Genomic DNA, 26,636 nt, shown 5'->3' on the forward strand with positions numbered 1-26,636 from the left:
GCTTGGATATAGTTGTGGGGAAAGACATTTCCCTCACATACTGCCCTTAAAGAATTATTTACTAGATTAAGACATTTGCTATATTATTATGGAAAAGACACGTTGATTGCAATGTGTTTTCAGCTTTATAAGAGAAGACGTATGGATTGAAGTGCATACTCAGCTCCACAAGACATGCAGTTGGAATCCAAGTCTAAGATAATCCAATCATTTTTTTCACCACATTTTTTTTGACAATTTTGTCAAGGCAAAAGCACATCTAATCGAGAGCACCTTAGTCGGCTAGGGATTATCTGGACATATTTTTATCCAATACAATCGAAGACAATATAATTTATTTAAATAGATTTTTTTAGTATGAATCAATTAGGTGACCTTAATAATTAAGGGAAACATTGTTTTACTTAGAGGTCATATATTCGAGCAGCTACGTTTGAGGGTGTATATTCGTTGTCAATTTTTAAGAATGATTATGAGCAAATACTATCTTTTAATTATCTCGGTAAACAAATGTGATAAAAATGATTGGTTGATCTAGGGTGCATAAGAAATTATTTTCTCAAGTGGGGTGAAATGAACAGTGTCGTCTAGAAGACGCCAGGAACAAAGTGTGTCTTCTGAAAGATGCAATGACAACTATGTGTCTTCCCCTTTAATATTCTCTTACACTCGAGTTCCAATTGCATGTCTCGTGAAGCTAAAGACGCACTGCAATTCTTACGTTTTTTCCTGATAAAACTGAAGATGCATTGTAATCCATGCGTATTCTCCCTGACACTATAGTAAGTGTCCTAGTTCGACAAATAACTCTTTAAGATCACTATGTGGGGAAGTGTTTTTCCTCACAACCATATCCAAGCAATTTTGCCCTTTTGCCCTGCGTGGTAAAAAAGTTGAAGGTGATGTGCACTAAAAGCGTTATTTTATAAAATTATCCCAAAATCCAAATTCAATTATACACCAACTTTAGATTATTAAAAAAATGGATTTGGAGTTATGAAATTAATGATTTCAAATCGGTGTACAATTGAATCCCACGTAGAACAATTCCAGAACCCAATGTCGTCACTCTGTGTCGAAATATAAAACCCTAAATTATTAGTTTTAAAATTATAAATCCAATTTTTAATTACTCCAAATACATTTTCAGTACACAACGTTTTCATTCTTTTGATTCACGCATGGTAAAAATGTATCTAACTACAAATAATTTTAATAAAATTTGATCACCTAAACCCATCTATATTTCCACAATCGAAATTTATATCATTTTTCTAAATATTTTTTTTAAATACTATTCTCTCAATTCTTTTTAGAAGGAATATTATACTCATAAATTTACCAAGAACAAGAATAGGAGGCAATAATAGAGCGAATACGTCGGAGAGTACTCCACCACGAGCTGCCAAAGCACGCTCAGTCAATCGCTAATCTCCAGCCCAAAACTGACCAGTACAACCATGTGTCACCCCTTAGGCCTAAGGCTTCGTCGTATCCTGCCTACTCGTCTTTAACCGGCCTTTTAGTACCCAGCTATAATCTATTCCCTTAGGCCCAAGGGCCCCTTGGCCAATCCTCGCTCGAAGCATGTATATGTAGGTGAAAGTAGGTTTGTTTATAGACGATTAACCGTACTTAAACGATATGAATAATCGCTATAATAATTACAATATGGAAAATATCAAAGACGCAACAAATAAGAAGAAAAACTAGAGTCGCGTGTGATCTAGTTCTTTTTCTTTTGATTCTTGTGTCTCATAGTTGAGAACGATCCACTTTTCCCTGCCCAGAGTCCCCACTTTTCCCGACTTCTTAACGGTTACTCGTCGGATTCTTGCGGCGGTCATTTTACTATTTCGCCGGAGATCTGCTCAAAACCGCTTTTGTTATTTTTTAAAATCCTTCGCTCTATTCCAGTGCTTTGGATCGACTCCCATTTACAGATTTCCATCGGGTTCTCAAGGGCCTTTTGACAAATTGGGTCATTTTTTATGTTCGTCTCAGATTCAAAAATTCTTCGACAGAATTTCTTTAGAGAGGTGTGTATTCTTTTTTATACTTCCAATTTTACTAATTTTAAGCGGATTGTGATCTTTGTTGATTGTTCCTCCTGGAATCTAGGGTTTTTGATTTTTGACCGGGCGATAGAATTTGAATATTTTTAATTGATTGTTGTAAAGCTTGTTAGAATATCGTCGAGCTTTAGATCCATGGGTACAGGAGATCTGGAAAGTTCGATTTACTCTTCAGCGTCCTAGTAGTTTCCCTTACAGCTCGGTTCTTAGTTTTGGTTATTCAATGCAACTTAAACTTGTTCTTTTGAAGTTAATTTGGAGTTATTTTGCTTGGATTATTTATAGAAATTTTACTGAGAAAAGTTCATGTTTTGAGTAAGGCTTTAAGTTGACGACGTCTTAAATATCCATAGAATTTGTTATTTACTTGAAAAGTAGTTACGCTTTGAGTAGGATCTACTGGATCTATATTTTACTACTTTGCTTTGAGTAAGATTTACTGGCTCTTTATTATTTCATTGTCATATACTCTTAGTATCTTATATCATTACCGTTATTTCAAATTGAGTATAATTGATATAAAGATTTATAAATTTTGTTGTGGTTTTACCACTTGATTTCTAGCTGTTGGCCTAAAGTTAAGTAAGATAGTGTTAATTTGTCTTAAAAATTATATTTCATAACCAACTAGGCTTCGTAGTACCCCTCAATTCTCTAGCGTTTTATTGGTGCATCTTCTGTCTTCTTTGCATTTTGTTTCATAGTTCCTCATAGCTTCGGTTATAGATGATTACTTGAGGTCATGTCCTTCTTTTAGATCCCATGGGACGTATAGGGGGAGGGCTCGACAGAGTGGTGACAAGGAGACTAGACTAAGAGTTTGCTCGTTGAATGTAGGCACATTAAATGCTAGGCTGCTGGAGCTGACTGACGTACTTAATAATAGAAAAATAGATTTTGCATGTATTCAGGAGACTAGGTGGAAAGGGTCTCGCGCCAGAGAGTGTAATGGGTACAAGTTGTGGTATTCAGGCGTAGATAACGCTAGAAATGGGGTGGGTATCTTGGCATCCTCTAGACTCAAGGAAAATGTAGTTGAAGTTTGCAGATACCGGGATAGGATCATGATGATTAAGGTTATTATAGATGAGGAAGTAGTAAATGTCTTTTCAGTGTACGCCCCACACGTTGGCCTAGGGGAGGGGGAGAAACGTTGCTTCTGGGATCAGTTAGATGATATACTTAGGAGCATTCCGGAGGACCAAAGAGTTTTCATAGGGGGGAGACTTCAATGGCCATATAGGCAGTGCAACCGACGGGTATGACGGTGTTCATGGGGGTTTCGGTTATGGTAGTAGGAACGATGGGGGGCGTATGTTGCTTGATTTTGCTACCGCTCACGATTTGGTGATCACTAACTCCTTCTTTAATAAGAGAGATGCGAACTTAATTACGTTTCATAGCGGGGGACATTGTACCCAAATCGACTACATCTTGGTTAGAAATCGGGAACGACGGGCTTGCATTGACTGTAAGGTGTTCCCTGAAGAGGCATGTGCATCACAACACATATTGTTGGTTTTGGTGTTCCGCGTACCCCACGGGCGGAGCACTCATAGGAGGGCTAAACTTGGTAAACCTAGGATCCTCTGGAAGAACTTACATGGAGCGACAACTGATGACTTTAGGAGTAAGGTTTTGTCTAATACAGGTTTTGAAACTACAAACTCAAAAAATGCAGATATGTTATGGAAAAATATGGCAAATTCCATCAGAGAGGTGGGCAAAAACACCCTTGGGTTGTCGACGGGGAAGGCCAAGGAACATAAAGAATCGTGGTGGTGGAACGACGAAGTCCAAACTAAGGTGAAGACAAAACAAACTTGCTTCAAGGAGTTTCTACAATGCAATGACGACGAAGAAAGGTCGAGAGCTAAACAAAGATATCAGGAGGCAAAGCGGGAAGCCAAGAAAACGGTAGCTAAAGCAAAGGATAAGGCATACGAGGAAATGTACAAGAGATTAGACACCAAGGAAGGACAAAATGGCATCTTCAGACTTGCAAAATCTAGGGAGAATAGGAAAAAGGATCTAGGTAACATTAGGTTTATTAAGGACAAACAATGGTGTTCTTTTAGCGAAAGATCACGATATTAAGAGGGTTTGGGGTAGTTACTTCTTTGGCTTATTTAATGACGGTGCCTCTCCATGTAGAGATAGTATCGTTGATGGGTCAGCCGACTATCATACTACGACCAATGACTGCCCTACAAGTAGGATTGGGTTTGAGGAAGTCAAAATGGCTCTTAGAAAGATGGGAAGGGACAAAGCTGTCGGTCCTGATCAAATTCCTATCACTGTGTGGTTGGCCCTAGGAGAAGAGGGAGTTAAGTGGTTGACCAACATCTTTAATATTATTTTAGAGACTGCCAAGATGCCAGAGGAGTGGAGAGAGTCTACGGTGATACCAATTTATAAAAATAAAGGAGATCCCCAACGTTGTGGTAACTACAGAGGTATTAAACTACTCAGCCATACCATGAAGCTATGGGAAAGGGTGATAGAGGCTAGGTTAAGACAAGTCACTAGGGTTTCGGAAAACCAATTTGGCTTTATGCCAGGCAGGTCTACCATGGAGGCGATTCATCTACTTCGACGACTTATGGAGAAATATAGGGAAAAGTCTAGAGATCTTCACATGGTGTTCATTGACCTTGAGAAGGCTTATGATAGCGTTCCCCGCGATACGATCTGGAAGACTTTGGAAACGAGACGGATCCCAACTGCTTATATCCGGGCAATTCGTGATATGTACTGTAGATCTACTTCTTACGTCAGGACTACAGTTGGCGACACCGAGGCATTCCCGGTGGAAATCGGACTCCACCAGGGGTCGGCTCTTAGCCCTTACATATTCACCTTGATTATGGATGACATCTTTTGTGCGACACCAGACGGTGTACCATGGTGTATGCTTTTCGCTGACGACATTGTCCTAGTTGCTGAAACAAAATCTGAGTTGAATAGTAGACTGGCTACCTGGAAGACTGCTTTGGAAGAAAAAGGTTTAAGGATCAATATTGAAAAGACAGAGTATTTATGTTCAAACTTCAATGGGAACCAAAACGATGAAGATGTAGAAGTATGCATAGAAGGACACGTTCTCCCATCAAAGGATTGTTTCAAGTACCTAGGGTCTATGATACATAAAGATGGGAGTGTAGATGACGACGTTACACACCGTATAAAGGCGGGATGGCTAAAGTGGAGGGCCGCTACTGGAGTTTTGTGTGACAAGAAGGTGCCTCTAAAACTTAAGGGAAAATTTTATAGAATGGCAATAAGACCAGCGCTGTTGTATGGATCAGAATGTTGGGCAACCAAGAAGGATCACGTAAGGAGGATAGAGGCCGCAGAAATGAGAATGCTTCGATGGACATGTGGTAGGACTCTGTGGGATATGACGACAAACTCTGCTATTAGGATGTCCTTGGGGGGTGTCTGTTTCCAAAAATTGAGGGAGGGAAGACTACGGTGGTTTGGGCATGTCCTTAGGCGACTACCGTCGGATGCGGTCAGAAGGGTAGAGTCGATTACAGTCGACGGTGCCAGAAGGAAAGGACGACCAAGGAGGAAGTGGGAAGACTGCTTGAGATCTGATTTGATGGAGTTAGCCCTTACCGAAGACATGACCTCTCATAGGAAAATATGGAGGCTAAAAACTAGGGTAGTCGAGTAGTGTGGGTCACATCTATAGGGTGTATCATCTCTGTCTTCTTTTAATGCCTTTGTAGTAATTTCCATGACTTCTACTTTTTATACGTTTCTGTTATTGGTATTTATGAAGGATTGGAACTGGGCTTGATATCGTTGACGTTTGTTTATCATTCTCTTCATGTTTCCTCTTTTAAATTTAGCTGGGTCTTATGTTTCTGTCTATATGCAGAGATTCTTTCGCAGGGATTATTTTACAGGGATTAATTCCCATTACAAACGCACATATGATTTTAATGACTGCATATGAATACTGTTTAGCTATGTATTTATTTATACATGCATTGCATTTTATCTATACTTTTAATTTTCTGACTGTCGGAGGTCTTTCACGGAAGCTACTCCCAACCTGGCGTTGGGGGCAGCCTACTACCCTACCTCCCCCTTACCCCATACATATGGGAATTGGGTTTTATTGTTATTGTTGCTATAATAATTACAATATTTTTTAATCGTAATTTAACAGTTATTAATGGTTTAATTACATGTTAACCTATTATAATTATTTTTCAATAATAACACAACATGAAAACTTTAAAGTTTCATAATTCATACTACAAAAAAATATAATATTTATCATATACTTACACTAATGTAAGCAAATGAAAAAAATTGTAACACTTAATATATACTTATACTGGCATAAATATATTAATATAAGTATGCAAAGTGATAGAGTGGAGGGACTAGATTTGTTAAAAAGTAAAAAGTGAGTAAAGTTGTGAAATTGAAGATTGTCGAGTAAATTTTGAAAATAAGACTTAAATTTACTTCTAATTCTATGCTTGAAAGGGCGTGAATTCATGGTGTCGGTGCGTGTGGAGTGAATGGGCATAGAAATAGTGCACGCGCCAGTTTTATGAAAACTACATATTCGATCCCTCATGCTTGTATGGACCAAAAATTAGATCAATTCAAAATGGCCACAAGTCTCCACCAGCTAAGTAAAGCCGAAGTACAGCCACACTTCCGCTATCAACAAGATTCCATATTGGGCCCAAACCAAATATAAATATAAATATAAAATATTTATTACATTTTTATTTTTTTTAAAATAATATTGAACTCATCGAGCGGTTTAGTAGTTAAATCTTGGACTTGAGCAAGTGCATCTACAGAGTGTGCGTACGTTATCTATAGTTAAGAAAAACTTTAAACAAATATAACCTTTATAATCACTTCAAACTATTAAAAAATACATTTATAATTTTTAATTGTTTCTCTCAAATCTATTTGATCATTATATAACTTCTTTATAAAAATCATATATATGTAAAAAAATGTTTATATTCACCTAAGAATTTTCATGATTTAATTTTGGAATTAAGTTAGATCAATCGATTGAATCGATTAAATTAAATTTTGATTCTTTGATCGATGATAAATCATATTTATATAAAATTATTGTAAGCCAGTTGAAGATTTTATGTTTGAACTTTAAATTTTTATTAAAATTATCTCGAATCAATGATTTAATTAACTTTAAAATTTTACAATATTGTACAAATTCAATCAAGAAAATTATACGATAAAAATTAATATGAAAAGTAGTTATATCCTTTATCGTAATTACTTAGTTGATGCAAAACAATTATACACACTTGAAATGCCTCAATTTCTAAATAAGAACTAAATTGAATAGTTTAAAAATATTAAAACTTTAATAAAAATAAATAGAAATGTAGTCTAAATGAAATCTCCATCACATGTTCATTGGCATGTAATCTAAATGGTATAGATAATAATAATAATAATAATAATAATAATAATAATAATAATAATAAAGTTAAAATTAAAGAAGAAATGAGAAACTTCTCATTTCTTCTCCCCCTTTCAACGTGAGGAGGAAGAAGAACAAGTTGAAAAAGAACTGTAGTCTATTTTATTCTTCACAATCTAACAAGATCCAAAAAAATTTAAATTTATTCATAAGTTATTTATCAATTATTAGATTAATTTATGTAAGAAAATTAATTTGGAAAGGATATCTTTTTTCATAAGGAAAAAATAAAATTTAATTTAGTGACCAAAATAAAAAAGTTATATGGTGGTGACTACTAGTGTAATATACAGTGAAATTATTAAATAACCAACTGAGAAAAAACACGTAGGAAAGCGATTCCACGGTTGTACAGTGGGATCATGTCACTGCCCGTCCACATAAAGAACGAATCACTCTCGTTAATTGGTTTCTTTTCACCGCTAAGTCCTCGCTCCTACATCCCTCTACACAAAAATCTCCATGGAATCTAGTAATTGGAGATCATTTTTCTTTTATTTTATCCCACTTCCCACTTAGATCATAAAATTTTACTCCATTCGAAAATCGTTTTTTTAATTTTATTTGATTCGAAAATATTTTAGTCAAATTAATTTTATTCGTAATTTTATAAATTTGACTCGATTAAAAAATTAAATTCAAGTCAAATTATAAAATAAAACTTAAATAACTCAAATAATAAATTAAATTTTTTAATAATTTATGGATTGATTTTTTAATTTTATCAAGTCTCTCAATTCAGTGTGATACATATATATATATATATATATATATAATTTAAGTCTGAGTTATTTGAATTATTTAACAACTCAAATGACTGAAATTTTTTAGATTTTACTTCATCTATCGCTCACCCTATCTATAAGTAGTCTCCAAGAGTGAATCACTCATTGCATTCTTTTTCTCTGTAATCTTTTCTTTCTCTTTCTTCACTCTCAAGAATTTAGAGATCCTGTGTTTTCTTCATTTTTTTCAGGTAATGGTTTTCCTCCTTTTTGTTTTGTTTCCTGGGTTCTCTTTGTTTTTCTGGGTTTTAATGGGATATTGTAGCTGATCTCGTGTTATTTTCCCGTTAATTGTGTCACATTTTCTTGATATTATGGATAATTCTGCCAAGTTTTGATTTGAGTTTTCTTTATGAAGTATTTGTTTGTTTGTTGAATTGATTAGAAGCGACGTATTAATTGTTTTCTTACTTTTACTAATTTTAAAAAGTGTGCAGATCTTCTTTATATTAGAAAACCAGCTGGTGTTAACAATGACTTTGGTTAATGGCAATGCTCACCAAGCTACTAACAATGGCGATTTACGCAAACCCTTCAAAATTTTCGTGGGTTATGATACGCGTGAAGACATTGCCTATGAGGTGTGCCGACATTCAATCTTGAAACGCTCTTCGATTCCCCTCGAGATCACCCCTATGGTTCAGTCAGATCTACGAGAGAAAGGCCTTTACTGGCGTGAACGCAACAATCTCGAGAGCACCGAGTTCTCCTTCTCGCGCTTCCTCACCCCCTACTTGTCCAATTACGACGGTTGGGCACTGTTCATCGATTGCGATTTCCTTTATTTAGCTGACATAAAGGAGTTAACAGAGTTGATTGATGATAAATACGCCATCATGTGCGTTCATCACGATTATTCCCCAAAAGAGACGGTGAAAATGGACGGTGCGGTGCAGACTATGTACCCTCGGAAGAATTGGTCATCCATGGTGTTGTACAACTGCGGCCATCCCAAGAACAAGGGCCTGACACCGGAGGTTGTTAACAATCAAACCGGTGCTTTTCTTCATAGGTTCCAGTGGGTGGAAGATGATGAAATTGGGTCCATCCCGTTTGTCTGGAATTTCCTGGAAGGGCATAACAAGATGGTCGAGAGTGAGCCCACAACGTTCCCTAAAGCTATACATTATACTCGTGGAGGGCCATGGTTTGATGCATGGAAGAATTGCGAGTTTGCAGATCTTTGGCTCAACGAGATGCAAGACTACATCGAAGAAAAGAAGTTGAATGCAAGTTAATCCAAATCGGTGCAGTGCAGTGATGTTTTTGTTCTTCTTCTTCTTGTTAGTTATTCATGCTGTATTCAAGCGTTGAACGCATATCATTTGTTTGTGTGTGTGTGTGTGTTTTTTTTATTCATTTGTCTGTGTTGTTATTGCTGTTGAGAATACTTTTATATCCTTAATATTGTGAACTTACCTTAGGAACACAAGTATCACAAATTACTCCAAAATGCTGCTGCAACACAACCAAAACTGCTGTAGAATTTATTTTGACAGTCAGCTCTACTTCTATGATGATTTTAAAATACAAATAATAACAAAATGCATTTAAAATGATAACGTTTATAATTTTATACAGCTACATTGATCGGATAAAAAATTAAGCACCTAATTGAAAAAATGGTATAGTTTAGATACTCTATTTTTTATTAAGCCAAAATTTTATTAAGAATATAATTTTGGGTAAAGTATAGAAATGGTCATTTGACTATAAGGTACTACTTTATTTAGGTGTGAGTGTTCAATTGAGTCAAGTCGAGTCAAAGAATTTTTGAATTATTTAAGTTGAGGAGTTTTATTTTATAACTCGAAGGTAACTTTAATTTTTTTTGAGTCGAGTCGAGTCAGCAAGTTAACGTCCAACTTACACGATTGTCAATTCTTTAACCGAAAATGACGAGTTTGAAACATATAAATAATCAGATTGTCATTTTATAACTTTTAATAATAAAGAAACTCAACAAAATAACATCTTATAATTAAAATATCATTTATAACTTTTAATAATAAAAAATCTCAACAAAAATACGCATTATAATAAAAAAAAATCATTTATAATCAACAAAAATACGCCCTAAATATATTCAACCCTGAAATTTTAGGTATTATGAGTGGACAGTTCAATGTATTGTCGACTTAGTCCACACAAAATTCGTCCCTACAGTTGGAAATGGAATCTCCTAAGGATTGGGAATGGTCCACGTCACTCTGTGTGATCCAAATTGAGGATGAAAATATTTGAAGATTTTGGCCCATCCGGTGAATAATAATAATAATAATAAAAGTTACCTTTGGTTGCTCTCTCGATTTCTCTGATTTTATCTTAATTAATTAGTGATGTAAATTTTATACATATGCTAGAATAAAAGTTAAAATTATCGATCATTTGGTATTGAATGCTTACACCTTTGTATAAGCAGTTTTTGAATTCAAACCCTCAAAAAAATAACGATAGAAGAAATAAATTTAAATGTGCCTAAAATTTAGTTTAAATATTAATTGAATGACCTCAGTGATAAAATAAATGAATTTTTTAAAAATTTTAAATTCAAACAACCACGTCTGTAAATTATATACGTGTAATCAAAGATTAAAAAAATTAAATATATATTACCTTATACTCATCTTTTAACTATTAAAAAATATTATCTTAGATAAAATGTAACCAATTAAGTACCATAAGAAGTTGGTTTTTGAAAGATATTGTGAAAAATTGTATGAAGAATATTTTTGAAAAGCTTAGTTAAGATTGAAGTATTTAACATGGACTAATACACAATGTAAATTTTTTCAGTTTTATATAAAGTTAGACGACTAATATTAACTAATTATTTTTTCAGTGAATATTCACATTTCTTACTGTTAATCTTAGACGTTTATTTTCACTCATCCAACGATTCTAAATCTGTATAAAAAAAATTAACACTATGTAATTGGGTCCTATCCCATTTAACATTACTATTAAAATGTGCTTTTAAAAATATAAATTATTATTTTAGACAATTTTATAAATTAAAATTTATATAATTAAAATTTTAATATTATAATAAATAAAATATATTAATTTATATTATTATAAAATTATATTTATACAAAAATAGATGTGTAATGATGAAACATCTTTCAGATAATTTTCAATTAAAACATATAGAATTTAATATAACAATTTTATCTATAAATGATTAATATGATAAAATATAAAATGTTTACACTCATAAATAATTTATTAATAATTAATATAAAAATCATAAAATAATCACTTTATAATGTAATAAATAAAGATTAAAAATTAAATTTTAATTAAAATAAAAATTAAATTTATAATTTATAATTCGTATTGAAAAATGACATTAGAATATATATATTTTTAAGAGAAAATAACCTCAATAACTAAAAATGTCTTATAATATACGATTTTAACAAACGTTTTTTGGATTTACCAAAATGACCAACTAAATCGCAATGCGATCGATAATTCACAACGCGATCTCCGGTATCGCAAATCAGTTTCCAGATTCGCAACGCAAACTTCGACTATCGCATTGCGATTTACATATTCGCATTGCGATAGTCCAAGTTCGCGTTGCGATAGTCGAAGTTCGCGTTGCGATTTTAATGAATTTGGAAAATCGCAACGCGAACTTCGACTATCGCAACGCGAACTTCGACTATCGCAACGAATTTGGAATAAATCGCAACGCGAACTTCGACTATCGCAACGAATTTGGAAAATCGCAACGCGAACTTCGACTATCGCAACGAATTTAGAAAATCGCAACGCGAACTTGGACTATCGCAACGCGAACTTGGACTATCGCAATGCGAATATGTAAATCGCATTGCGAATGTCCAAGTTCGCGTTGCGATAGTCGAAGTTCGCGTTGCGAATTATCGATCGCATTGCGATTTAGTTGGTCATTTTGGTAAATCCAAAAAAATTTGGTTAAAATCGTATATTATAAGACATTTTTGATCACTAAGGTTATTTTATCTATTTTTAAAGTTCAAAATGCTTCTTGATTCCTGTTAATACACTTATCTTTTGTCCAGCTAGTATTAATACACTCAACACCTTTGTTCATGACATTATTATTCTATTTTTTTCCTCTTAGAAAAACCAAATGTTAATTTTTTTTTGAAAATCAACATATCCTTTTAGATTTAAAATATGATGAATGAATGAACACGATCCAACTCACTTCAGTGGTTAAATGAATTGTTATTGTTACTAGAGATCATGAGTTCGAGTATCAACGACTGCAAGGATTATTAAACATTAATTATCAAATGGTTGAGAGTACTTTGAACATATACTACTTTGTAATCACATTTAACTTAATCAAAATAAAAAACAACAACTTAATATTACTTAAAAATATCTCAAGTTCGAGTCTTTATCTATACAGAAAATTTCTAGTGAGAGACGTATCTACCATGAAAATATTATGTTTTTATATGTTAAATTCTATAGCGCACATTACATACTGTAATGTACCATTAAAACGATGTACTGAAATACACCATAAACAAATTTGTTCTTATTATGTAAATATTAAAAAGTATAAGAATTTATTTAAAATTTATCATTTATTAAAAATTAAATATAATTTTACTATAGTTATAATTAAATTATAATTTTTAGGGTAAACTATCACTTTTATTTCGATTTAGTACCTTGACTTTCATTTTTTTTCAAAATCATACATAAAATTTATTTATTTTATTTTATTTTAGTACCTCGCTGTTAAAAAGTTAACGGCACAGTTGACGTGGTATTTTTTATTTAGGTAAATTACATGATTCATCACTCAACTATCTTCTCACTTATATTTTGGTCAATAAAATTTAAAAAAAATCAATTTAATCATTACACTTTCAAATTACTTGAATTTTTATCTCTCTTTGATAAAGTGGATTTATTATTATTATTTTTAGTATGACATGACAAATTTATTATTATTAATGTAAAATAAAATTTAAAATCAAAATCCTTAAACTAAATCCTAAATTTTCAAACCTCAACGTCGATCTAAACCCATCTTTAACTTCATCTTCATGAAACAAAGAATACCCAAAACATAGACTAGCTGTAACATCCCAAACTATGGGTTAGTGACCAAATTATAAAAAGTTCAAAAGTTAGTGATTAAAGTAAAATTTTTTAAAAGTTTAGAATTTTAAAGTGATAAATTCTTGTATTGGATTAAATTATGAGGAATAAAAGTTTGTAGGCTAAGGTGGTCTTTTCATGAAAAAAAGATATTTATCTCTTATTTAAGAGATAAGCATGGGGGGTTAAAGGAACATCTGGAGCTTATCTTCTTGCCTTCATCTCCTTCTTCTTCTCCCCGTAGGTCTCCATTAAAGGTAAGTTTTCGGTTTAGTTAATTATTTGTTAATTTTAAGATTGGGTTTTGATCATTAGATGATAACTAAGCTTAAGGAAAGCTTAAGTTATCTTAAAATCAAAAGATAAAGGAGTTAGGAAAGATTAAAGATTTGGAGTTCTTGCGTGAAATCTTGAAATATAGCTTATAATAAGAATTGAAAGTTGGATTTGACTTGTCATCTATGAGAATAAGAAGTTATAAGTGTTAGAATTAAGTTTGGATAACATGGAAAAATTGGGTATGATTCTTAGCTTTAAGAATTTGGATGAGATATGGGAGATAATAAGGTATTGGAATGATAAAAGTTAGTTAAAATGGTTGTAGTTGAGTTTAGTGGTATAAAAGGAGTTTTTATATGAGGAAATTTAATGAAAAATTATGGAATTTTTGGATGAAATAGTCTATTCTGGCTGGTGTATCGATGCACTATGAGTGTGTATCGATGCACTAAGATAAATTTTGAAGGTGCATCGATGCATGGGAATTTCGAACCTAATTTGTGTATCGATGCATCCATAGTGCATCGGTACACCCCTAAAGGAAAACTGAATTTTTGGGTTCATTAAATTAGCTTAAGTTATTAGTATTGAATTATAAGGTTTAAGCTTCTTATAATTGTCTTGAAAATAATATTTATGTAGATATTGAGCCTAAACAAGCTCCGGAACAAGTGACAAGTAAGATCGATCGAGGAAAAGATAAAGGGATATAGGTGAGTGCATAATATAAGTATGATACACTGGAATAAGACTTATGATAAGTCTAATTCCTATGTTGATTTTCATAGTACAATAGTTATGAACATGCATACATGATAATTACTATGATACATGCATAAAGTATATATGTTTGTATGATTTGATAAATGATATATGTTAATAGATTCAAATGCATATGTGATATGATAAATGATATGAGCTATGTGATCACAAGAGAAATGACATGAATACATGAATATATGAAACATAATAATAATGCCCACGGTATACAATATGAGAGCTATAGATATAGTTTGCATGCCAAGAGTCGAGGGTTCTACGTGGTCCTTCGGGACGTATATGTATCCTTTGGAACATTTACAGGGTCTTTTGAGACATATTTGATCCATTGGAATATGTATATGGTTCTTAAGGAGTGGTCCTTAGGGATAAATACAGTACATAGGTCCTTCGGGATAAATACAATACATAGGTCATTCGGGACAAAATTTTATAGCCCTTAGTGGGACCCCATACGAGCTGTGGTGACAGCAATAGTGTACAACCTCAATGTACTCGAATACCTTGAGTTCTCAAAAATGTACATTTACCTATAAAAGGTTATCAAAGGTAAGTACATTATTATAGTTATAGGTTACCATATTATTATTGTTTATATTGAATTGCATTTGACATATCTGAATGGATATATTGCATGTTAATATTTATACGGAATGCATTATTATTATATTTATATGTCTCACTAAGTCTATGACTTAGCGTGTAAGCGATTTACACGTAGGTATTGAGAAGCAGAAAGATCAAAGCTAAGTTTAGCAGAACAACATAACTCCACTTGAAAGTCAGATCAGAAGTAGATTAAATAGTATGTTTTATTATGTGAAAATAGGTTGGCATATAAACAAAGTTGGTAAATTAAGTATTTATGCTCTGATCAAGTTTTGTAATGTTTTAAACATATTTATGTAAATGTAAATGTGTAGCAATGAACGATTAAATTTTTACGAGTTTTATTAACGTTTTACAAAAGTCACTGTAGTAGTATTGTAGCAATACATCGATGCATTGTAGCAGTACTGTAACAATGCATCGATGCACTGTAGCACTGTTCATGGTATTGTTCATTAATGTTCATACCGTATTTTACTGTTCATGAATACGTTTTTGCCTTAAATTTTTATAATGAAGCATAATTCAGTAATATATCATCGTATTTTCTTAAAATGAGTTAAAATATTTGGTTATTTTGGAAGAACATTGTTTTAAAAAGTCAAGGTGACATCTCGGACTCGTATCCGGGTCGGGTACGGGTTGGGGTGTTACACTAGCCCTTGTTTTTACTTTCATTTCCTTCTTTTCCCTTGCATGAGGTAGTGCTACGATTGAGTCAAACTATAGAAAAAAAATAACCTTGCAGTCCATACCTCTATCTTCATCATGTTCTTATTCTTGTTCTTTTTTATTCTTTTCATTTTGATTTTATGATTAGGCCCGTGAAAGTAAAAAAGGGAGTAATGCTGCTTTTGTTTGGTTTCTGATATAGTGAAATGTGTTATCTTTATTTTGTCTGGAAAATGCAAGAAAATAAGTATAAACAAAAACCTAGAGTTTTTGTTTTGTTTTTGTTTCATACTCTTTATCTCTTCTTTATTTTAGTTTTACTTGTTCTAAAATTGTAACATTTTAAGAGGAAATGAGGAAGCATGGATCGCAACTTCCATCTCTTCCACTTCATGCGCTTTCCCTTTTATTGTTGTTGTTTTTGTTTTTATATAAACAATTATGAGTTTTTTGTTGTTTCGATTATGGGTATTGAGTAATTTTTACATTATTTTGACTTGTCTTTCTGAAGGTAATGGTGTTTGTAGTATTCTTGACACTTAAATTTGTTTCTCTGTGTTCATTTGTTTCTGGTTCGCAAACGATTTTTCAAGGGATTCTTATGTGGTGGTTGGAGGGTGATATCGGTGGGGTTGGAGTTTGGATTAATGATTGAGGTTTGGATAATAAAGGTTGGATTAAAATTATAAAATTTTATTTTTATTTTAAATCTTATTTGATATTAAATATTAATTAATTTATCATGTCATAATAAAAAAATAATATATAGTCTACGTCATTAGAGAAGATCAAAATATAAGTAATTCACAAGTTTAATGATTCAATTCAAAAATTTAAACTTTAGTGATCAAAATAGGAGTGAGATGACAGTTGACTGATGAACTGTGTAGTTTACCCAAATAAAAAATATCACGTCAAATGTGCTATTAACTTTTTAACAGTGGGGTACTAAAATAAAATAAAAAGTAAACGTTTGGCATAGTTTTAAAAAATTGAAAGTTGAGGTACAAAAATAAAATAAAAGAAATAGTTTAGATATTAAACGTGTAATTTATTCATTTTTTATTAAAAATAACAAGATCAGTTGATTTCCGACGAGTTAAAGTGGTTGCTGACGGGGACTGATGCTAATGACCGGTTCTAACTTATATAACTTAAAAATACTAATTCTAAACAAATTAATTTACTTAAATTAATTCTTATTTTTAATAAAAATTATAATTAAATTTTAATAAATATTAATTTTAAACAAATTCTATTTATTTTTGAAATTTATACAATAAAGACAAATTTACTTATCGTGTGTTTCAATACATTATTTTAGTAGTGTGTTATGGTATGCGACATATACATTACTTTAGTGATGTGTTATGGTATGCAACATACATTGTATACTTATCTATTTTTGTATATATTTTGATAGCATCTGTTTCTGCCATATTTTAATCCTAAATTATTAGATTGTTCCGTATAACTACCCTGAAGAGAAATAAACGGAAAAATTGAGGCAAAATGCAAAACATTTCATGCTGACATTGCAAAAATGATGTTTTTCCTAATAAATCATCGGTGATCGGTATATTTACCGATCTAACACCTGGTCAGATTATATTTCCCGATCTAATACCCGTAGCAGTAAAGTGCGCCCCCTGAACCGCACTATACGCTGATTTGACGCCACGTGGGTATAGCGCGCCCCTTGATCCGCGCTATACCTGGGTATATGACACGTGGGGTATAGCACGGTGCAGGGGGGGAGCTATACCCCTAAATACCCGCCCATCCATATCCCAATCCTCCCTATAAATACCCCATCCTCAATCACTTTTATCACACCAAATTCTCTCAAATTCTTTAAATTTCTCTCAAATACTCTCTCTTTTTAAGGTATATTTTATAATATTTTTAATATTACGTATTTAATTTATTTAAGTATTTTACTTTATTTAATATTTTACTAATATAATTCTTTTGCAGATATATAATGGAAGACAATCTACTTCGCTCGGATGGAAATCATATATCTCTACACTTTGCTGATACGGTAACATTTTAACGTTTTAATTTAATTTAAATTATTAGTAATAATTAGTTGATTTATTTAATGCATGATTATTAGATTAAGAATTAAATATCTCGACACTTTGTTGATACGGTAACATTTTAACGTTTTTATTTAATTTAAATTATTAGTAATAATTAGTTGATTTATTTAATACATAATTATTAGATTAAAAATTAATTTTTGTAATTATTTATTTTTAGGAGAAGGACCGTGTATTAGATCCTTTTATTAGGAATCTTAAGTTAGTGATACCCAGCCGTGTCTTGCCGTATTTAGTAGAGGCTGGATTCGGTTATATAGGTAGATATCAGGGTCACTGTAAGATAGAGCCAGACCTTATTTCTGCCTTAGTAGAGCGGTGGAGGCCGGAGACCCACATATTCCATCTTCCGTGCGGAGAGAGCACGATCACGCTTGAGGATGTTTCTATGCACCTGGGGCTTCCGGTGGATGGAGATGTGATATCGGGGATAGCTTCCAGTTCTTGGACTACTTTGTGTCGGGATAGTCTAGGACGTGTCCCGGAAAATTTTATCGGAGGTAGGATACTGTTAAATTTGTTAGATGCCAATTTTCAGGAGTTGAGCGCAGACGCCTCTGAGGATGAGGTTAAGATGTATGCACGGGCATGCATACTGCAGCTGATAGGAGGGTTGCTGATGCCGGACAAATCGTGCAACCTAGTTCACTGCATGTGGTTGCGACATCTTAGCGACTTTCGTCTCGCTGGATCATTCAGTTGGGGCTCGGCAGTGTTGGCTTTACTGTACAGGGAGATGTGTGGAGCCACTGACTACAGGCGTAATGCTATCGGCGGATGTCTCCTGCTACTGTAGTCTTGGGCATGGTATCGATTGCCCTTTTTATGTCCCGTTGTGAAGAACCCATTCGTATTTCCACTACTTCTGAGGTAATTATAAAACTGATTTTGTATATTAATAATTTTATACAACGTATAACAATTTTTTTTCCTTGAATAGGTGGTCTACTGATAGGAGAAATCATCAGGAGCTACCTAATGATTTAGAAAAAATCAGGGTGCTAATCGATCAGAAGGCTGGCACACATGTATGAATTTTAATGTTTAAAAATCAATTTTAGATTATAGTTATATAATTAGAATATTATTTTGATAAAAATTATATATTATTTGTTTTAGTTTGAATGAGTGTCATATTCTACTGATGATGTCAGGGAGGTGATCCCACCTGAGTTGAGGAGTCCATCAGATGTTTGGATGGCGATGGTCCCTCTGATCTGTTATGTGACTGTCGAGTGGCACTCCACTGATCGCGTGCTCCGGCAGTTTGGTTGTTTTCAACAAATTCTGGAAGCACCTCACAATATGGACGAGTTGCATAGCTTAGATAGACACGGCAAGACAGATACAGATTGGCTGGTGAGGCATTATGAGTGAGTCGTTTTGTGGGAGGATCGACATCGGCGCCTTCCACGTAGAGAGCCCATTTTTACTGACTTATTGATGTGTGATGAGGATTATTATGAGTGGTTCAACAGTAACATGAAATCGTTTCTACTTCCCAAGGATATACGAGGGTAGACCTTTCCACGACGTCGACAGAGACGTTCACCGACACAGCACCATCGTCCACTGACTCGTGGATGGAGAACAGGTGCTTCCGGTTCATCCTCAGCTGCACCAGCATGACCTTCCCAGCAGCCACCGCAGCCATATATGATGCCGCCATGGCCTTTCCATTGCCAGATGCCGCCGCCGCCGCCTTCACCTGATTTTATGACTCCGCCACCGCCACCGTCACAGATGACCCCTCATAGAGGCTATTATGGGTCTATGTTTGTAGATCCGACTTGGGGTTCATATGCTAGATATTTGGCAGGTTCAGCCTCATCACCCATGGCCACAGCACAGACACCTCATGTACAGTTTTCACACTCAGCGATGTCTGAGTTTTCCCAGTTTTCGCAGGCCGGTGGGATAGTCAGTCATACATCTCCAGGGTCCTTATTCTATGGAGGTGCTTCATCGTCATTAGCTCCTCATCAACCTAATGTACTTGCTCAGGACGAAAATGATGATGATGATGACAGCGAGGAGTCAGAACCAGTGATACAAAGAAATCCTCCTCGAGACCGATAGCCACCGCCCTGCGGAACACATTCGCGACGCAGGCATCGATATTTTTTTTATTATATTTGTATTTACTTTATTTTGTTTAATTGTAATTTTTTATTATTTCTCATTTAATACTTACTTTATTTTGTTAAATTTGTTGTATTTTTTTAATATATTTCAGTTAATTTTGTTTATTACCATTTAATATCAGTTATTGTAATTTGGTTATCATTTACCATTTAATTCTTATTGTAAGTTTGTTGTATTTAAATATCAAATTGTTATTAGTTTGATAAAATTTAATGATTGTGTTCATTTTTTTAATCTTCATCAACGATTATCGAATGACATTAACTTGAAGTAAATGCAAATTAAAATACAAGAATTATTATTTGATAAACAAATACATCATTTCCTCATCAATTGTTACTTGATGACAATAGAAGTGGAAGAACCTACTACTTGCACGCCTTCCCCTTGAACTAGAAGGCATATCGACATTGAGATCGAAAAAGCTCGCAGTCGAATGCCTCCCCCTGGAGCTTGAAGCCATAGTGTCAAATGGAAACTTCACATATGGTTGCGTCGATGATATCTCCATATGGTCAAAGAAATTTGCAGATGAATGCCTTCCCCTTGAACTGGACGCGGTGTTGCCATACGGATCCTTTGTGGACCCACCTCGGTACATATCGTAAGGAGTTGCGGATGAATGTCTCCCCATTATGGCATTAAAATCATTACACATTACTGTAGTCGGGCTGTCAACTTGATCAACTTGTTCAGCCAGCCCATAGTGTGAGCTTAAAGATTAACCCCGAACAAAATGTGCATACATCTCAATAGCGGCGTCTGAATAATTACTTTGAGCTTCAACCATTATTTAAACATCATCATTGTTCGAAAGTTCGAACGCTGTATAAGTTAATGACAACAATGATGTTGGAAATATGTACTGCAACGGCGACATTCTTCTACTACTTCCAACATGAATCTTCCTCGAAATCTTCGTTATCAGCTCCTCAAGAGTTATGTTTCTCTTGAATGATATTTTAACACGCTCATTTGATACGAAAACATCGCCAGTTTCATCTTCTCGAATTTCACCATCATAATAAACAATAGCTGAAAGTCGCGCCATTCTTTGAGTTTAAAAGTGCAACAATATTATATCTGCAAAAAAAAAAACTGAAACAAACCTGATTAAATAAATTATATATGAACGAAAATATAACATAAATTTTTTTTTTACACATCAACGTAAATAATTTAAATAATATAATTTTATATTATTACATGTACCACAAAACTATTTCGACGTATGCTCCCGCTTTTCAATTTTAAAAACATAAAAATTAATTGAAAACAATTAGTATAATATTTTTTCAAACAATGATAATAAATAATAAGTATAATTAAAAAATTATAACAAAATTACCTTATAACGAAAAATCGCACGAACTTCTAAATCAAATATGAGAAGATTGCCAGAATTATTACTCGTTGACGGAATTGTTGTATTAATTTATAAGTTGAGGGGAGAGATGCGAGGAGTTGTGAGAACCGGAGGAGTGTATTTATAAATATATAAGGTGCGATACCTGCACCGCAATATATGTAATTATTATATAGCGCGTACTAGAGACTGCGTTAAATATAATTTTGGTACGGCGTATAGCACGGCCCCTGATCCACGCTATACCCCTACGTGACGTATAGCGCAGAGCAGGGGGCGCGCTATACCCCACGTGTAACCCAGTCAGTGTATAACGCGGTACAGGAGGCGCGCTATACTTCACGTGGCGCCAAATCAGCATATAACGCGGTTCAAGGGGCGCGCTTTACTGCTACGGGTGTTAGATCAAAAAATATAATCTGACCGGTGTTAGATCGATAAATATATCGATAACTGATGATTTTTCGGAAAAAACACATGCAAAACTCTCCATGATTTTATAATTTTTTATTAAAAAATAATTTTTAATAAAAAATTAAAGAAAACCACTCATTAGCCGAAAGCCGCCACTTGAATAGAGCCCTCTCTTCTTGCTCACTTCAAGAGAGCGAGGGAGGCGAACAGTGATAGAGGGAATCACTTCTCCAAAACGACGCCGTGACAGTGTTTCAGGATAAATCCCGGTAGAAGAAAACCCTATTTTTCTCTTTGAATGAGGTTTGCTTCTTTTTTTTCGCTCATGTTTTTCTGCTGTTTCCGATTACTCTGCGTAAGGTTTTTTAGTATTCCGAAACTTTTTGCTTGAAGTAATATCTAAGAGAAGAGAAGAAGGACCAAGGTTCAAAAATGGATAACTTGTAATTTTATAACGTTTCTGATATTACGACATGGAGTTTGTACGCTCATAGCGATATCGACTTAATTTGGCGATTTAAATCGAAGCTCGTGTAGTCGAATGGCCCTTTTTAGAAGATTGAACTGTTATTTCTGCTTTGAGTTAGTATTCGACCAATGTTAATTGATTTAGCTGATTCTTTCCAAGTTGTTTGATGAATGCTTTGTAACAGATAAATTGGTTTAAGAAAAATTACATATAATTGATTTAGCTGACGATAATATCTAATAAGTGTTGTTAATTGCATATGTTTACTTTCGTTATGATTGGTCATCAACACCACTTAGATTTATTATTGATCTGATAACCAATTTGCAATCATGGAACTTGAAGTTGCTCTTTGAGTTTTTGTGTGTTTATTTTTGATGGGATGTTGACACAACATGTTTATATTTCCCTTTTAACACACTAACTAACCATGGATGATATTAAAGTTGAACAGCTTACTTGCATGTTAATCTGCTTGGGTCATAAAGTATAGCATGGGGGAGAATATCATGGCTATCTTATTAAAAACATGTTTTTGATTTTAACTTCGAATATTTTATCATTGACTCCACTTCCAGTGACATTAACTTACCTTCAAGAGCCTAAACACTATTCTAGTCTTCACTAAGCTGTCAATCTGTAAAAAATGTATAATGTCTAGAGAAAGTCTGGGGAATGATTGAAGGATGGATATTGATTCTTTATTTGAATGTCAAATTGAATCAAATTTTAGAGTCATGCAATTTAAGCATTTTTACATTAGTGGTTTATTTCACTTTCAATTCACGAGACCCTTTTGTTTCTTGTGAAGATAGTGGCCTTTGTTGAACTTACAGGTTTCTTGATATCATTTCATCTAATTTTTTTTAAATGGATAGTAATTGCAGTTTGGAACACTCTAACTATAGGTCATCTTTGGATGATTCAGAGATTTCCCCTCTGACCCTTTGCTCTTAAAATGAATACAAGAGGTGGCCAGGCATCTAGGGGTCCGAGGTCAAAAAGTTTTCAGGGAGAGGGGCCAAATTGGATTCTTATTGCTGGTGGTGCCTTGCTGAGTACCTTATCGATCCGCTTTGGTTACAAGCTCAAGCAAGCACTTGACACCAAGCAACATCATAATTCTTCTACTAGATCGAAAGGTAAAGTAGTATCCGTTTCTCCAATTATTTCTACTGCATACATACCTACTTCTGAATTTAAATCTTGTTATAGGGACTGGAACTTCTGACCAGAGGAGTTCTTCAGGTTGCCGTTTACACTCAAACATGTATTCATTTACACAAGAAGATGATGAGTGTTTCAACTGCATTTCAGGTTTGAAACAGCTATTATGAGCAATTGCATTAGCTTTCACCTCTCTATTCTTTAGTTAGAATATTTGGAGCAGGATGACAGAAGTGAAGAAAGACTTGTAAAAAATCCCAGTACTATCTTCCCAATCCACTTTTTCAGTGTAAATAGTAACGTATTGGCTTGAAAGAGAAGAAACAAAGCCTCGGTTTCCTTTAGGAAAGAACCTTTTACAAAATACCATCCTGTCCTGAATCACTTACCTTCCAGTTTCAATAATTGGCAGATTTTGTTTTTACAGGGTTTTTATCATATCTTTTTGAGCTTTGAAGTGTCAATTTGTGACTGACACTGGTAATTAAGAAAAATGGGGAGAGCTATCATTCATCATAGTTCTGAAATTTTGGTTGTGGCATTTATATTTTCCTTGGGCCTTTGCCGTATTGCTCTTCATATTGGGAGACAAGGTCCTTTTGGAGTTCTCAATTGGAGACAAGTTATGGCCGTTCTTAGTTCTTACTTCGGCTAGTCATATATTGCTTTGTGTCGGATACAAGAATGTGTTCAACACGGATGTGTTCTCTGTTTTAATGTTTTTCCATGTAGTTGCCTAGTTGGTAGATCCTTGGAAAGTTATATGACTATACCTATGTCTGAAAATATGATGGATATAGGTACTTTGCAAAAACAAAAGGAGCAACATAGCACTTTAATGCTTTGTTATTTTTGATGTGAAACTTTTATATTTGTTTCTACATGTTGGTTTCTTATTCGAGTTTGGTTGAAAACAGGAGCGGAAAGCATGGGGCGGAAGCACCTGCCTAACGGCCACTTTCTGCCTCCATCTAAAGTTACTCTCCCTCTGGTGACAGTTCCCACCACTGAGTTCAACAAGGATAATGGTGTTATGTGGGCATCATCTTCCGATCCCCTTGAGTTGCCTTCAAAGCCATTCCATCATTTTAATTGCTCCGACTCACCATGTGTCTCAGAATCAGGCTCCGACATATATAGCAAGCGGGAAGTGATACAGAAACTAAGACAACAGTTGAAGAGAAGGGATGATATGATTCTGGAGATGCAGGATCAGATTACGGAGCTTCAGAATTCATTGAATGCTCAAGTGGCACACTCGAGTCATTTACAATCACAGCTGGATGTTGCAAACAGAGACTTGTTCTACTCTGAGCGGGAAATCCAAAGGCTGAGGAAGGCAACTACGGATCATTGCATGGGACATGTCAGCACGAACAAGCAGACTTCAACAGTTACAGCTCTGCCATCTGACAAAAGAAATGGCCATGAAAACGGGTTTCTCGACATCAAAACCAACTTGGAGTTTCCTGAGAAGGGAAGAGGAGACGGGGAGCAAATCGAAATGCTGAGGAGAGAAGTGGGAGAGTTGAAGGAGGTAATAGAAGGAAAGCAATACTTGGTGCAGAGTTACAAGGAGCAAAAAATGGAACTTTCCATGAAGGTCAAGGAGTTGCAGCAGAGATTGGATGAGCAGCTCCCCAATATTTTGTAAGTAATGTTTTTAACATTTTGTGCATTCTTACTTGTTTTCTTTCTTTAATTTGAAATTGGAAAAAATGCCTCTCTTTTACCATTCTTTCCCGCTATCATTGTCTTTTAAGTTTAGTGTTAGATGATTGATATGTTCTTTGCTTATGTCTTATTTTTATAGAAATTAGAAACCAAGTTTTGGGACCCTTTTTTCTCTTGTTCTTAGTCTGTTTTACAAATGCAAAGAAGCTTGGTGATGCATATTTTATTTTTCTTTTTGAGACGTAATTCTTAAACAATAAATAAATCTCCCAAACCCATCACCATTAATTAATGAGATTAAGCACGTTCAAATCCACATCCAACAACAACAATACCTTCACTATATTTATTATATTTTTCTTTGAACATATTGAGTTGAAAATGAAAATATAGGGCAATGCAACTGAGTGAAAATTTGTAACTTCAGTAAAAATTCATGTTGAATGGAATTCATTCTACTTTATGAGATGCTATATCGGCGTTAATTTTTAATAAATATGTTGTATTATTAACTATCAGTTGATCTAGTGGGATGAAACACTAGATTTCTTAAATAACATTAGCGGCTCGAATCCTTACATATCATTTCTTTCTTGGCTACTAGATATCCGAATTCACCTATATAAACATTTTAAAAAATAACAAATTCGTTCATTGTTACTAGAAATCTAATGATAATATAATACTTAATATAATAATATATTTGATTTATTTATTTAATTTTCCTTTTTTTTTTTATTTATCTTCATTATCATTTTGATTTTATTCTTTTATTTGTTAATATGATGAATTTCTTTCTTGGCTTTCTATATTTATGATTCTGCATTTTTTTAATGCAAAACCTTATTGCATGTTTGAATAAGTTGCTTTAATTTAATGCAAAAAGAGGACAACTTCATCAAAAGCTTGTGGAGGAGGGATAAGGGTAATGAAGAATAGATAGTGGCGGTAGAATGTTCATCTTTTAGAAGTAAAAAAGAAGACTAAATGTGTTAATATGTTAGTCTAGATGATACTACCATCTAATGTAAAAAAGGAAATACTTTATTATACAAATGTGGAGGGAATGTGGGTGATGAAGATAACTGTATAATTTTATTATAAAAATAAAATCAAATTATAAAAATTTAAATGTATTATTATATTATTTTTTATTAATTTAATAATAATGAATTAATTTATTATTTCAAAATTTTATTCAAAATATTAAAGAAAATATCAAAACTAAATGCCATCTAATCCGATTTTATTATAAAAGGTCGACAACCTGAATCTATCCAAATCAAACATGAAATGACCAAACTCGAAATAAACCCGATGAATATTCATATAGAAACTGAACATGTATGATGTGTATATTATATCTATAATAGGTTGATGAAAAAGAGCAGAATACACGCTTGGCAATGGCATTTACATGTATTATCATCATCAAAACAGAAAGAAAAGAAAAAAAAAAACTTAACCTCCTCTCCAATGCAATTTCATCC

General features: G+C 33.7%; 2 protein-coding genes across 5 annotated transcripts; both read left to right on the forward strand.

Moving 5' to 3' along the window:
- Window positions 1-8,765: 8,765 nt before the first annotated feature.
- Window positions 8,766-9,594, forward strand: LOC120116130 (protein CDI-like). The gene has a single exon (XM_039136678.1). It carries the CDS (start codon window positions 8,828-8,830, stop codon window positions 9,590-9,592), a length of 765 nt encoding a protein of 254 aa, XP_038992609.1. The 5' UTR covers window positions 8,766-8,827; the 3' UTR covers window positions 9,593-9,594.
- A 12,403-nt stretch (window positions 9,595-21,997) lies between these two features.
- On the forward strand, window positions 21,998-25,277 carry LOC120116131. Of its 4 annotated transcripts, none has more exons than XM_039136679.1 (4): window positions 21,998-22,139; window positions 23,184-23,447; window positions 23,521-23,622; window positions 24,390-25,277. In XM_039136679.1, the coding sequence occupies exons 2-4, from the start codon at window positions 23,264-23,266 to the stop codon at window positions 25,124-25,126; spliced, it is 1,023 nt and encodes a 340-aa protein (XP_038992610.1). In that variant the 5' UTR covers window positions 21,998-22,139; window positions 23,184-23,263; the 3' UTR covers window positions 25,127-25,277. The 4 variants fall into 4 exon arrangements, with proteins under 4 accessions (XP_038992610.1, XP_038992612.1, XP_038992613.1 ...); XM_039136681.1 differs by having other exon boundaries at window positions 23,214-23,447; XM_039136682.1 differs by having other exon boundaries at window positions 23,234-23,447.
- Window positions 25,278-26,636: the final 1,359 nt, after the last annotated feature.

This window comes from Hibiscus syriacus, unplaced genomic scaffold, assembly GCF_006381635.1.
Source record: "Hibiscus syriacus cultivar Baekdansim isolate YM2019G1 unplaced genomic scaffold, ASM638163v2 tig00110283_pilon, whole genome shotgun sequence".
NCBI classification, from domain to species: Eukaryota; Viridiplantae; Streptophyta; class Magnoliopsida; order Malvales; family Malvaceae; genus Hibiscus; species Hibiscus syriacus.

Bases quoted from the DNA above. Each gene is read 5' to 3' on its own strand.
- LOC120116131 (XM_039136679.1), top strand. From the start codon at position 23,264: ATGAATACAAGAGGTGGCCAGGCATCTAGGGGTCCGAGGTCAAAAAGT. The intron at 23,448-23,520 runs GTAAAGTAGTAT...ATCTTGTTATAG, and splicing joins TTCTTCTACTAGATCGAAAG to GGACTGGAACTTCTGACCAG. The intron at 23,623-24,389 runs GTTTGAAACAGC...GGTTGAAAACAG, and splicing joins GTGTTTCAACTGCATTTCAG to GAGCGGAAAGCATGGGGCGG.
- LOC120116130 (XM_039136678.1), top strand. From the start codon at position 8,828: ATGACTTTGGTTAATGGCAATGCTCACCAAGCTACTAACAATGGCGAT.